The sequence below is a fragment of the Hyaena hyaena genome, unplaced genomic scaffold, assembly GCF_003009895.1.
Source record: "Hyaena hyaena isolate Hyena2069 unplaced genomic scaffold, ASM300989v1 scaffold_95, whole genome shotgun sequence".
Lineage (NCBI taxonomy): Eukaryota > Metazoa > Chordata > Mammalia > Carnivora > Hyaenidae > Hyaena > Hyaena hyaena.
The window spans coordinates 775,977-789,340 of NW_024080727.1; the positions used below are offsets into that span (position 1 = coordinate 775,977).

General features: G+C 48.1%; 1 protein-coding gene across 2 annotated transcripts in view; it reads left to right on the plus strand.

The window, feature by feature from the left end:
• PCSK6 (proprotein convertase subtilisin/kexin type 6) overlaps positions 1 to 13,364 on the plus strand; it is a 193,040-nt gene that overhangs the window by 99,243 nt on the left and 80,433 nt on the right. For both annotated transcript variants that reach the window (XM_039235060.1, XM_039235061.1), the window contains exons 7-8: positions 3,862 to 4,034; positions 11,434 to 11,646. In XM_039235060.1, the coding sequence (XP_039090991.1) occupies positions 3,862 to 4,034; positions 11,434 to 11,646 (386 nt within the window). The remainder of the gene's footprint in view (positions 1 to 3,861; positions 4,035 to 11,433; positions 11,647 to 13,364) is intronic.

The window sequence follows — 13,364 nt, forward strand, 5'->3', positions numbered from 1 at the left end:
CAGGGCATGGGTAGAGACCCCAGTGGGTCATGTTTATATTTGCATTGAATGGATGGAGGGCTCATGTGTGTCAATTTTTTTGGGCTTTATCACTAACATGTGTGTAACTTATGCTCCTTCATACATTATCAAACAGTGTATGTTTTAAAGGTAAAAACTGGGGTGGCTGGGTAGCTCAGTTGGTTAAGTATCCAACTTCAGCTCAGGTCATGATCTCATGGTTCTGGGGTTCCAGCCCCATGTTAGGCTCTGTGCTGACAGCTTAGAGCCTGGAACCTCTTTCAGATTCTGTGTCTGCCTCTCTCTGTGCCCCTCCCCTGCTCATGCTCTGTCTCTCAAAAATAAATAATTTAAAAAGCTTAAAAAATTAAAATAAAGGCAAAAAGTAATTCATTATTGTTAACAGCCTCTGGAAATTAGTGTCTTTACTTACATTTTTGCAGACGGGGAAAGTGAGGCTCAGTGGTTTCAAACAAGCCACTACTGTGCCCATTGGGTGTTTATTGCCAGGCACTTTACCTAAATTACCTTTTTTAGTTTAGTTTTTTTTTTTTTCAAGTTTATTTATTTATTTTGAGAGAGAGAGGTGGGGAGGGGCAGAGAGAGTATCCCAAGCAGTCTCCACACTCAGTGAGGAGCCCGATGCAGGACTCAAACCTTCTGACTGTGAGATCATGACCTGAGCTGAAGTCCAACAACACTTAACCAACTGAGCCCCAAGTGCCCCTCATCTGTTTTAGTTTAAAAATTTTTTAATGTTTATTTATTATTTTTGAGAGACAGAGCATGAGACAGAAGGAGCAGAGAGAGAGAGAGGGAGGGAAGGAGAGAGGAAGACACAGAATCCGAAACAGCTCCAGGCCCTGAGCTGTCAGCACAGAGCCCGACATGGAGCTCGAACCCACAAGCCATGAGATCATGACCTGAGCCAAAGTCAGATGCTTAACCAACTGAGCCACCCAGGTGCCTCTCTTTTTTAGTTTTTATGGCACCTTTGTGGCTACAGTAGATTTCATCATTGCAATCTATAGGAAATGGATGGTTAGTGACATGAGGTAGCTCCCAGAGTCACTAGTTGGTGGTCACGGCAGGACTATCACCTGTGGCATGCCCCATCTCCCTCCTGCTGGCTCTACGGCACACTGTCCATTGAGAGCTCTGCTTCACGGGCCTTTCCTCAGGAGTGGTGACGAGGAGTCCATATCCACTTGCCATGTGGTGCCATCTTAGTGTGTGAGCAGTGGCGGCTTCCTGGCACCATCCTAAGCCAGGCAGCTGCGGTCCTGTCTGCATCAGCTGGGGCCATCGTAACAAAATTCCAGACTGGGAGCTTATGCAACAGTTACTTCTCACAGTTCTGGAGGCTGCAAGTCCAAGGTCACAGTGCTTGTTCATTCTGCTTCCCGGTGAGGGCCCATTCGGTGGCTCACTAATGGCTAACCTCTCTGTCCTCATGCGGTGGAGACAGACAGAAGAAGCGGGCTGTCTGCTGACTCTTCTTAATAAGGGCATGAAGCCCATCGTGGGGGCCCCATCCCATGACCTCATCCAAACCTAATTACCTCCTAACACTCCTGTCTTCACTACACTGGGGGCTGGGGCTTCGCCATGTGCATTTGGGGGGACACTAACATTCAGTCCATAGCAGGTAATAAAGAGAGGAAGATAAATAGATAGGGAGCCAGAAGAGAGAACAGTCAGGGTTAAAGTCAGAATTTATTTCTTCTTCTCAGTTTTAAGACCTTCTGCCATAAAGAGATGACTCTTTTGATGACTCCAGCACCACCCTCTGTCACTGCCCATGCCGTGACACTCCCACATGGCTCTCGGCCCTGCCTCTGAACTCCTGATGTCTCCCAGACCTCAGTCTCACTGTTGTTTTGCTATAAATTTCTCTGACATTGATTCTGAGTATGATTTCCAGGCTTTCGGAGCAAGCGGTTCCAGCTTGCTTCATGTCCCACCTAAGCGTAGAGCCAAGGTGCCGTGCCCTAGGGTGGCCCCCCCTCCTACCAGCATGACTGTCCTACTCAGCTTCCCAGGGACCCCACATGGTGCCTCTTTTAAGCTCACAACCAGGATCGTTAGGACGGGCATGAAGGAGAACCTTCAGGGCCACCTGAACCTTCAATAATTAGGTAGGATGAGTTGATAGGGTGGAAGAATTTACTGCATTTAAATTATCTTCACATTCTCTGTAGGTAGGAAGTTTCTCACCCTGACAAATCATAAAGTGCTTTTAGTTGTTCATCTACGATCCATGTGTTACTGGGTGAGAGATTAGGTATCATTTGAAATTTATGTGTTAGGCATCTCTCCCTCTCAGCCATCCATCAAAAGCGACAGCAAAGTATCTCCATAATTCCAGTTAAAACGGGTGGGACAGGAAGGTTTAATCCACATCCCACATCTGTCCCTGAGCCCCTGGGGAGGATGTCTCCTCAAGGAGCCTCCTTCCTGTGGTTCTTTCTGCCTGAGTCCCATACCATCTCTCTTCATCCTGGGGAAAAGTCACCGTTCTGTCTCTTAAAGTCATTTATATTCCGCGTTGCTATTTTTGGCGTATGTACTCTCTTGTCGACGCAGATGCTGGGATGCAGCATGAATAGATCCAGCCCAGTCTGGGGGAGCTGGGGGCCTCTCTGCTCAGTGAGGTGAACCTCAGGGAAAGTGCTGCCTGGGCCGGGGTGCACAGGAGGGGAAGCGGCAACCATTAACAATCGTGTCTTAGAAGAGTCTTTAATGATGCAGGGAAATGTTCTGTGTGAGGTTCTGTGGTAAAAAAAGAACTTGGAGAGAAAGTGCACACTGTGGCCAAAGAAAAATACTGGAAGAAAATAACCAAAATATTATCACTAGTTATTTCTCTATTTTCCAAACTTTCTGCAAAGAGCATATGTGATGCTTATAATCAGAAAAAGTCCTCTTTCCTGTTCTGTCTTAAATAGCTCAAGATTTAAGACTCGTTGGCATGGCCACCACACATGGAGCTGGGCCTGGTGGAGGAGGGGCTTCTGGGGGCCTCTGAGTGGGGTGGCTGTGGGTCCTGAAGAGTCACCTAGAGAGTGCTGATCCTGGCTGAGAAAGCACAGGTTTTTGGAGCCTCAAAGAGATCCCATTCTGCATCCAGGAAGGACATGCTGGTAACCCTGCTTCCCAGTCATGACCCAGCATCGCTGAGACACCCTCTCTGGGTGAAGCACAGAGGTACCCCACTTGCTGGGTACAGAGTGTAATCATTAATGGAGGCAAATGCTGAGCACAGGGCGAACAGGGAACCCCTGGCCGAGAAGGCAGGCATTGGAAGAGGCTCATGGCTCACCCCCTTTCCTTTTGGGGTGCTCTTGAGGAATCTGTACTCCTCACCCCCTAAAGACACGTCTGGGGAACCTGGAACCCCTCAGTAGGCTAAGGGGCGGCCTTCCATCTTCCAGGTTAAAAACTCCTAATTACAAATCAAAGATGAAGTCATTTTTTTTTTAAAGGAGAAATAAACTATTGACAGCAGGGAAAGTGAAAATGACTCCAGAGTTCTGTTCTAGAAATAACAATCATAATACTTCTAATATGTTCCGTTTTTAAATACCAGAATGATATCGTGCTACCGAGGAAACTGCTTGAATCCTATATTTTCCAAACAGTTCTGTTTCCTTGGCTGCTGTCCTGTGTCGGGGACACCACAGCGTGGCCCTGGATGGCATTTGAAGTCCTTCACATCGGACAGCACAGGATGGGGGGAAAGTTTTCCAGAATGACGCTGGAAGGCTCCAGAGCAGTGTGGGGCTACCAGCCGTGCTCCTGGGCATGTGACCCTCCCAAGTGCAGGGTGGGTGCACACTAAGCCCCCTTGTGTGCTTGCAGGCATCCGCATGCTGGATGGAGACGTGACGGATGTGGTTGAGGCCAAGTCGCTGGGCATCAGACCCAACTACATCGACATTTACAGTGCAAGCTGGGGGCCAGACGACGACGGGAAGACCGTGGATGGGCCTGGCCGGCTGGCTAAGCAGGCCTTCGAGTATGGCATTAAAAAGGTGTGAGTCGTTCAGGGCTTCGGTGGATCTCTCACCGGTGGGGGCGGGGGAAGAGTAAAAAAAGTTTTTAATGATTAAAAACAGAGTGATCCAGGCCAGAGCCCCTAAAGAGGATCAGGATGGCCCTGCTGTGCCAGGACCAGTGTGAGGGAGAAGTCATTTGGGGATGCAGGGAGGTGGCTCTCTACCCTCCAGAGCAAAAGAATCTCAGCTGGTTCCCCGCCAGGCCCAGGACTCTGTGCCCTGAAGCCTGACAAGCCTCCAGCCAAGGGGTATGTGCAGGTGGGCAGCCGGGCTCTTTGTCCAACTACCTGGCCTGTGACCTGGACTATGCAGGTGGAAGGGGCGTCCTGAGCCTCGGGCCACCTGCCCATGGAAACACCCAGCCATGGAGCTTCCCGTGTCCGTCACGAGTGTGTGCTGCTCCAGGGCCCCCCGGAGCAGGAAGGCTGAGCCTTTTGCCCTAGCTGTCAGCACAAAGCCTAATATGTTTAGGATTTCTTGAGACTAAAGAGAGCAAACATCCAAGCACTGGGTCTCCACTGACCAGCTGAGGGGAAGCAGAGGAAGCTGGCAACCCTCTCCCCCACTGGCCAGGAGGCCCACCCATGGTCACTCTGTGATCATTAGTTCTGGGTCCTTGGGAGTCAAAAAATGCAGGGGGAGAGCCAGGGGGGACTGGAGCTGACTCCGGTCTTGCAAGCCAGGTGGCGTGGCAAATTTCTGGGTGAGGACAGCTTCTTGGAGCAGGCAGACAGAGCTGTGGTCAGTGTCCGGGTGGCTCTGGTTGGCTCAACGAGGCCCAGCCCAGAGGATAAGGTCTGGCCTGGCAATGCTGGCAGGGGTTTGGGCAAGAAGTCCAAGCATCCCTGGGTCTTGGACTGGGAGACGGAGGAGAAGGGCTGGGGAGGAGGATGGTTCAAGCCCATTTTATTATATGTGCTTTATGAATCTTTTTTTTAAGTTTATTTATTTATTTTGAGAGAGACAGAGAGAGTGTGAGGGGCAGAGAAAGAGGGAGAATCCTGAGCAGTCTCCACATCATCAGCACAGAACCCAATGAGAGGCTCGAACTCACGAAACCATGAGATCATGACTGGAGCTGAAATCAAGAGTCGGAGGCTTAACTGACTGAGCCACCCAGGCGTCCCTTATTATTTATGCTTTAAAACATTTTTTAAAGTCCTTATTTTATTGTAACCTGTGCACCATGATTAAAATGTGATTAATAAATAGTTAATGAAAAAAATCAGTTATTATCAGAGGATTATATTAAAGACAACCTTTCTTCGTCTCCCTCTGCCCAACCCCTAGCCCCGCCCCATAGAGGAGCCATCTTTTTTTAACTCAGTTCATTATTTCTTTCTTCTAAATAATATGACTTGATTGCTTTTCTGGAGGTATTGCTTTTGGCCGTTTTCTGTTAATTTTTTGTGAGGTTTGAGCTTTTATCTCTTAGACTGCTCCCAACCTGGCATTTGACCTCATGGTCATGCCTGCAACACCACACAGCTTCCTTTGTCTCCCCATAACTCCAAGAAAATGTAAGGCTGCTAGTGTCAGGTTGCTGAGCACCTGAGCTGTGCTAGGGGCTGGCCCAGGGCTGCCAGAAGGTTCTGTGACCAAGTCAGCTGTTGCCTGCAAGGGGCTGCCAAGTAAAAATATCTTATCTTCCCAGTACTCAGCTCCTGCCACCCACTAGATCACATGGATCTCACTCTTGATGACAAAAGCTTAAGCTTAATTTAAGCTGTAAATTAGAGATCACATTTTGTGTGTGTAAGATACTGCTTTGAACGGGGTTAATCCTAAACATGTGTTCTTGTAGGAGATAATTTCTAAAGATCTGACATCTTAGGACAGGGCCCACCCCCCCAATTTCCTGGAGAAGTAAATGATTGTTTTCTTTCTTTTTTTTTAAGTTTTTAAAATTTATTTGTTTTTGAGAGGGAGAGTGTGTGTGAGTGGGGGAGAAGCAGAGAGAGAGAGAGAGAGAGAGAGAGAGAGAGAGAGAATCCCAAGCAGGTTCTATGCAGTCAGCACAGAGCCTGATGTGGGACTTAATCCCATGCACCAGGAGGTCATGACCTGAGCTGAAATCAAGAGTCACGAGGAGGGCACTTGTTGGGATGAGCACTGGGTGTTATATGGAAACCAACTTGACAATAAACTATTTAAGAAAAAAAAAGAGTCCAACACTTAACTGACTGAGTCACCCAGGCACGCCGTAAATGATTTTCTTTTTTTTTTTAAATGTTTATCTATTTTTGAGAGAAAGAGAGAGAGCGTGAGTATGGGAGGGGCAGTGAGAGAGGGAGACACAGAATCGGAAGCAGGCTCCAGGCTTTGAGCTGTCAGCACAGAGTAGATGCAGGACTCAAACCCATGGACCATGAAATCATGACTGGAGCTGAAATCAAGAGTCCAATGCTTAATTGACTGAGCTACCTAGGTGCTTCGTAAATGTTTTCTTTTTTTCTTTCTTTCTTTTTTTAATGTTTATTTTTGAGAGAGAGACAGAGCACAAGCAGGGGAGGGGCAGAGAGAGAGGAAGACACAGAATCTGAAGGAAGCTCCAGGCTCTGAGCTCAGAGGTGGACAAGGGACTTGAACCCACGGACTGCAAGACCATGACCTGAGCTGAAGTCAGACACTTAACTGACTGAGCCACCCAGGTGCCCCAAATTGCTTTCAAACAATTGTTTGGTATCTCAAGTTTACTTGGGTTTGTGTAGACGAACCCATGGAGGACTTTGGAGAGCCTGGAGCTGCAGCGAGGGGCTCTTTGCATGCTGAATTCCAAGCAGCCTTGGCTTTATTGGGCTGTCAGGGGGGTGAGGAAGCTGCAGAGGGGACCATGTGGTTTCCCGTCATTCTTGTCACAATATCTTGAAATACTGAGGTCATTTCATTTTTTTTCAGTCATTCTGAAGTAAAATATGTCATATAGGGAAACTTAAATCATAGCCGTCTAAAGTTGTCACTGAAAATCCTCCTAGAAATTTGGTGATCTCAAACCAGACCACATTCCCCCATCTGTTTCTCCTCCTAGATGCCCTATTTGTCACCTTCAGTCTTTCTCTGTCAAGTCTGACTTCATCTCTGGTGGATGATGTGGTTTGGAGACTGCAGAGACCATAATTTGGCATAGGGGTATGCCTAATGTTGGTCCTTAGGAAGCTATACTCCTCATGTGGCTTGTCATCCCAAAGGGGAGATGCAGTATGGCTGAGCCCAGAAAGTCTGGCCTCGTCCAGATGTCAGGCATTTGCTAGCCCCTCAGGAATGGTGGTCCGGAGTTCATTGAGGAGCCCTTCACCTCCCAGGCAGGACGCTGAAATAGGTTTAGTCGGGTTGAGGTTGTGACTGTCCTGAACAGAAACACAAGTTTAGGGCTGGGGTTGAACTGTCATCCCCTACAGCTTCGGCCCTGTGGCTTCCATGACCTGGGAAATGAACATGAGGTCCTCAGAGACAGCAAACACATCTGCTACATCTCAGATCTGGGTGTTTCCTCCACCTCATTTTCGCATTCTCTTTAGGAGACTTTTTAGGAGGGAGAAAGGTTCTTGATGCCTCAACACCTGTGAGAATGGATTGGTCTAGGAGTAACTGCGCAGCGTAAGGTGCAATATGCCTTTGGCATTTTAGGCCCTTGTTACTCAAAGTGGGGTCCAGAAGCAGCCACATGGGCATCACCTGGGAGCTCATTAGAAATACAGAATCTCGGTGAGCTTGGGTGGCTCAGTTGGGTAAGCGTCCAACTTATGATTTTGGGCTCAGATCATGATCTCATGGTTTGTGAGTTTGAGCCCCACATCAGGCTCTGTACTGACAGAGCAGAGCCTGCTTGGAATTCTTTCTCTCTCTCTCTCTCTGCCCCTCCCCTCCCCACTGTCTATCTCTCTCTGTCTCAAAATAAATAAACATTTTTAAAAAATAGGCTTAGTCGGGTAACCGTCTGACTTTGGCTCAGGTCATGATCTCATGGCTCATGAGTTCAAGCCCTGCTCAGGCTCTGTGCTGACAGCTTGGGGCCTGGAGCCTGCTTCCAATTCTGTGTCTCTGTCTCTCTCTCAAAAATAAATAAACATTTAAAAAAAAAACAATATAAAAATAAGTAAAAATGAAATAAACTATTTTAAAGAAATACAGAATCTTAGGGCTCCCCCCAGACCTACCAAGTCTGAGTCTGCAATGGAGCAAGACCCCTAGAGACCTGTGTGCTTGCTCAAGTATGAGGAGTGCTATCTGGGGGCATTCTCTGTGCTTCTGGAACATTAAGGTTATAGGCCCTCCCTTAGCAAAATGACAGTCTTTTATAAATAAATAATTCACATGGAATAAAGATAGGCTCTGACGGGTTAAATACCTTTTTGTTTGGACTTCAGTTTCTTTGAACTAGCTTCAAAGATAATTGCATGCAGACACACCCATTTCTTTCTTTCTTTCTTTCTTTTTTTTTTTACAAATAGTTTATTGTCAAATTAGTTTCCACATAACACCCAGTGCTCATCCCCACAAGTGCCCTCCTCCGTGCCCATCCCCCCTCACCCCCACATCCATCAGTCCTCAGTTTTTGTCAGCATTCAAGAGTCCCTCATGGTTTGCCTCTCTCCCTTTCCCCCACCATCTCCCCCCTTCTTCTCCCCCTTGTTCCTCAGTTAAGTTCCTCCTAATCCTCCTATACGTGCAAACATATGGTATTTGTCCTTCTCTGCCTGACTTATTTTGCTCAGCATAACACCCTCAAGGTCCATCCATATTGCTACACATGGCCAGATTTCATTGTTTCTCATTGCCATGTAGTATTCCATGGTATAGATAAACCACATCTTCTTGATCCATTCGTCCGTTGATGGACACTTAGGCTCTTTCCACGTTTTAGCTATTGTTGAGAGTGCTGCTATGAACATTGGGGTACATGTGCCCCTATGCATCAGCACTCCTGTATCCCTTGGGTAAATTCCTAGCAGTGCTATTGCTGGATCATAGGGGAGTTCTGTTGTTAATTTTTTGAGGAACCTCCACACTGTTTTCCAGAGGGGCCGCGCCAGTTTACATTCCCACCAACAGTGTAGGAGGGTGCCTGTTTCTCCACATCCTCGCCAGCATCTAGAGTTCTCTGATTTGCTCATTTTAGCTACTCTGACTGGCATGAGGTGATATCTCAGTGTGGTTTTGATTTGTATTTCCCTGATGAGGAGGGATGCTGAGCATCGTTTCATGTGTCTGTTGGCCATCTGGACAGACACACCCATTTCTAAGGTACTTTGTGCCCTTCTTCCAGAAGGTTGACCTTTTTGCTAAATGTGAGTAAGCCTTCTGTGGAGCTCATGGCCATGTGGACAGGCCGCCCTGGGAGACGTGGAAAGCAGAGTGAGTGAGGCGGCTTTGAGCAGCGGATTGGGGGAGTGTGAGGGAACTTCTGTGGGCTGCATTGAGAGCCTCACATTGGAAACTGGAGGAAATGTCAGAGTCATGACAAATAGGCACAAAAGGGCAAGGAACTATAGTCCACTTGGTCTACAAAGTGGAAGATCATGGAGTTTTCAGAGCAGGTGTGTCCACTCAGCCCGGGATGGACTTGAACTCTGAGTGAGTGTAATGCTCCCAGAGTCAGCAGCAAGGCTTCAGTTGGACTCTCTGGAGATCCCAGAATCCTGTTGCAAGTCTTTAAACTGGCCAGTTGGTGGGCGTAAGTATCAATTTCCTCCCACGTGTATGGAAAGGAGGGTCCTTGCAAGGACACCAAAGTTACCAGCCCTGTGGGTCCAGTTTCACCCACATGGGTGTTGGCACTGCTCTCTGGGGTTGGCTGTGCACCACCAACAGGTGCAGCCACTCGGGCAGAATGGTCAGTTCTGTCTCGGATTAGCTCATCTTTAGCTGGTGTTTGTGACGTGGTTGGGTCAGAAATCATTGCTTCTGTGGGTGTGGGATGGAAGAGAGCTGAAGGAAGCTACCCTGACCACTCTCATGTATGCGTTCTTAAAGATAAAAACCTAGGAACACGTAGAGTGCTGGCCTTGGCTGGCATTGCCCATCTGCCTGCTTTAATGCCTCCCCATGGCGGGGACCCTGGGAAGCCCTCATATGATGGCCATGAGCAGCCAGGGCGTTCTGGACCATGACCTTTTTACCTGTTCAGTCTTCACTCAGAATTCACAGTCCCACCCCTTCTTTTCAAAAATTAGCTTGCTCTGGGACTCCTGGGTGGCTCAGTCTGTTAAGCATCCTACTTCAGCTCAGATCATGATCTCATGGTTCGTGAGTTTGAGGCCTGCATCTGCTCTGTGCTGACAGCTCAGAGCCCAGAGCCTGCTTCCAATTCTGTGTCTCCCCCTCTCTCTGCCCCTCCCCTGCTCATGCTCTGACTCTGTCTCTCAAAAAATAAAGATTAAACGATTTAAAAAAAAAATTACCTTGCTTTCTAAGACATATTCCTCTTCCATGGGGTTTTCAAGAAAATTCGCCCCCCACCCCACAGGACCAACTCTTTCAATCCAGAAAAAATTAATGTTATAAATTCAGCCATCGATTTTCATCTCAGTAATATTGCTCTTTGTGATGATAGGAGATTACGATGGAAATTACAGGCATGGCTCTGGAATAGAATAGCTTGTATGAGGGCCCTTGATTTTCCCATGAAGAACAGAGAGGTCTTTCTGGGCCATCTCCTCAGTGCAGTCCTGTGATTCTGTAGCATTCAGGCTGTCACCACAAGCAGAGGTGCTCTGTTAAAATAAAACAGGAGGCACATCTGGGTGGCTCAGTCGGTTAAGCGTCCTACTTTGGCTCAGGTCATGATCTCACGCTTTGTGGGCTTGAGCCCCACATCAGGCTCTGTGCTGACAGCTCAGAGCCTGGAGCCTGCTTCAGATTTTGTGTCTCCCTCTCTTTCTGCCCCTCCCCTGCTTGTGCTCTGTCACTCTCTCCCTCTCTCTCAAAAAGAAACATTAAAAAAAAAAAGAATCCTTTAAAATAAAACAGGAGCCTACAGAACCATGTCCACAAATGGTGCAGTCTGAATGCATCCTTTTTTTTTTTTTAATGTTTCTTTTTGAGAGAGACAGCGAAAAAGAGAGAGCATACAAGTGGGGGAAGGGCAGAGAGAGGAGACACAGAATCTGAAGCAGGCTCCAGGCTCCGAACTGTCAGCACAGAGCCCGACACAGGGGCTTGAACTTACGGACCACGAGATCATGATCTGAGCCAGAGTTGGATGTCGACTCATCTAGTAACTGACTGAGCCACCCAGGCTCCCCTGAATGCATCCTTCTTAGACCCTTGGAAGGGACAATCCAACAGAAAGACTCCGGGCTTGTGTGAGACCTACACTTCTAAGTTCTAGCTGCCGAGGCTGACCCGACACCTTGTTCTCCTTCTTCCCGCCTAGGGTCGTCAGGGCCTGGGCTCCATTTTCGTCTGGGCCTCCGGGAATGGCGGGAGAGAGGGGGACCATTGTTCCTGTGATGGCTACACCAACAGCATCTACACCATCTCCGTGAGCAGCACCACCGAGAACGGCTACAAGCCGTGGTACCTGGAAGAGTGTGCGTCCACCCTGGCCACCACCTACAGCAGTGGGGCATTCTACGAGCGGAAAATCGTGAGTCCTCTTGGCCAGGTGGAGAGCTTAGGATCCGCTCCTCCAGCCCTTCAGGGACAAGTTTCTTTTCCCCTGAGGCCAGTTTTTACCGGCTCCCAGGGTACCAACCTCCCCCATCAGTGAACTGGTTGTACCTCGAGGGAAACCCCAGTCCCTTGGCAATCTTCCCCAGGCCCTGCCTTTCTAATTTTTGCACAAAATACCAATTAAAACCCTCTCTGGCTTTAGAAAGCTAAAAATAGCATTTAAGAATGGGGTGCATTCTCAGCACCGTGCCTCCTTTTAGCTCTCTAAATTTCTGTGGTCACAGAATCTAGCTGACCGGTTCAGTTTCAATGTGCCAGACAGAGGAAGAGAAAGTCTTGGTTTTATACTGTAACATTTTAGAGATCCAAGTGTTCTTCCAGGCCATTCTCTCCCTAACAAAAGGACTTGCCCCAGACCCTTCGAATTGAGCCGTGGTTTCTGTCTGTTACATTCACTTCAAAGGACATCAGTGTGATTCATCTTTTAAAAACTGTTTCCGTTTAGCATATGGGTGGCATTTGTGCTTCTTCGTTCCCTACAGGCTTTCCTGCTTTAAGAAAAGTAAAGAGGGGGAGGATGTTGAGCTGAAATTAATGTAGAATTCAAATGCGCAGTCATTAAGTTGGTTTTTAGATGGTTAAAAAATGAGCTGGCCAGACATGGTTTAATTTGAAAGCAAGCTCACTTGCATCCTTTTTATTTCTCCTGCTGCTTCGTCGCATCTCGAGAAATTATCTGCAAATTTACTTGTACGTTTTTCTGCGGGAGCGTACAGGCTCCCTGTTCCCTCTTTTACTCTGAACCAGCTGAAAGGTCAGCCACGGCTGTTCCGCCGCCAGCCTGCAGCGGCCCGGGCTAGTTAAAGAACGTATTAATTTATTTTCCTTTTCTACTGAAGCACGTGCCCCTGGGACAGGCAGCCGAGATTCTGCACGGTGTCCCGTTCATGTAGGAATCCAGCGTCATTGGAACACGGACTTGCTGGAGTCTTGTTAAACAAGCCTGCTGGCTGGAGGCATGTGGGGTGGAGACTGGGTCATTGAACACTTTGTACTAGAGGTTTCCTGCCGGGACGACCCTGTCTCTCAACCCTGGGAGCAGGGCTTGTGGCTTATTTGCGTAATTAGTCATACCGCATGTGCACACACACCTTAGCTACAAAATGCCTTGATTCTTTTTTCTTTCTTAAGTCTCTTCTCTGAGCAATAGCATATGGGTCAGAAGGGTGTAGTTAAGAGGAGGGTAAAAGAGAAAATGAGTCAATTCTTGCTGGGCTGGAATTCTTCTCTGAGAGTATGGATGGCAGTTTTGTTTGTTGTTATTGTTGTGTTCAGCTCAGCTAGAGTCACGTTTTTGCTCTGAGGCCCCTTCGAGAACCTCCAAGCTCTGGACTTAAGGCAGCCTGCAGGCTGGGCAGTTCAGGGAGGAGTCAGCTGGATATTGAGGCTCTGCCCCACCGGTGCCCTCTATTGAATGCCAGGCAGCATTTACCTGGAGGGTGGGATTGCCTGGTGCTGATATGTGACCTTGTTAAATGGAGTAACACCTAACGTGAACGTCTCATTCATTTATTCCTTGGCTCTTTCTTTCATTCACTCAACGTGAGCAGAGTACCATGCACGACATCTGGTCTCAGGAAGGGGGCTGCCCGCCTCACTTGGGCCATCCCCTCCCTACACTGCAGAACCTCT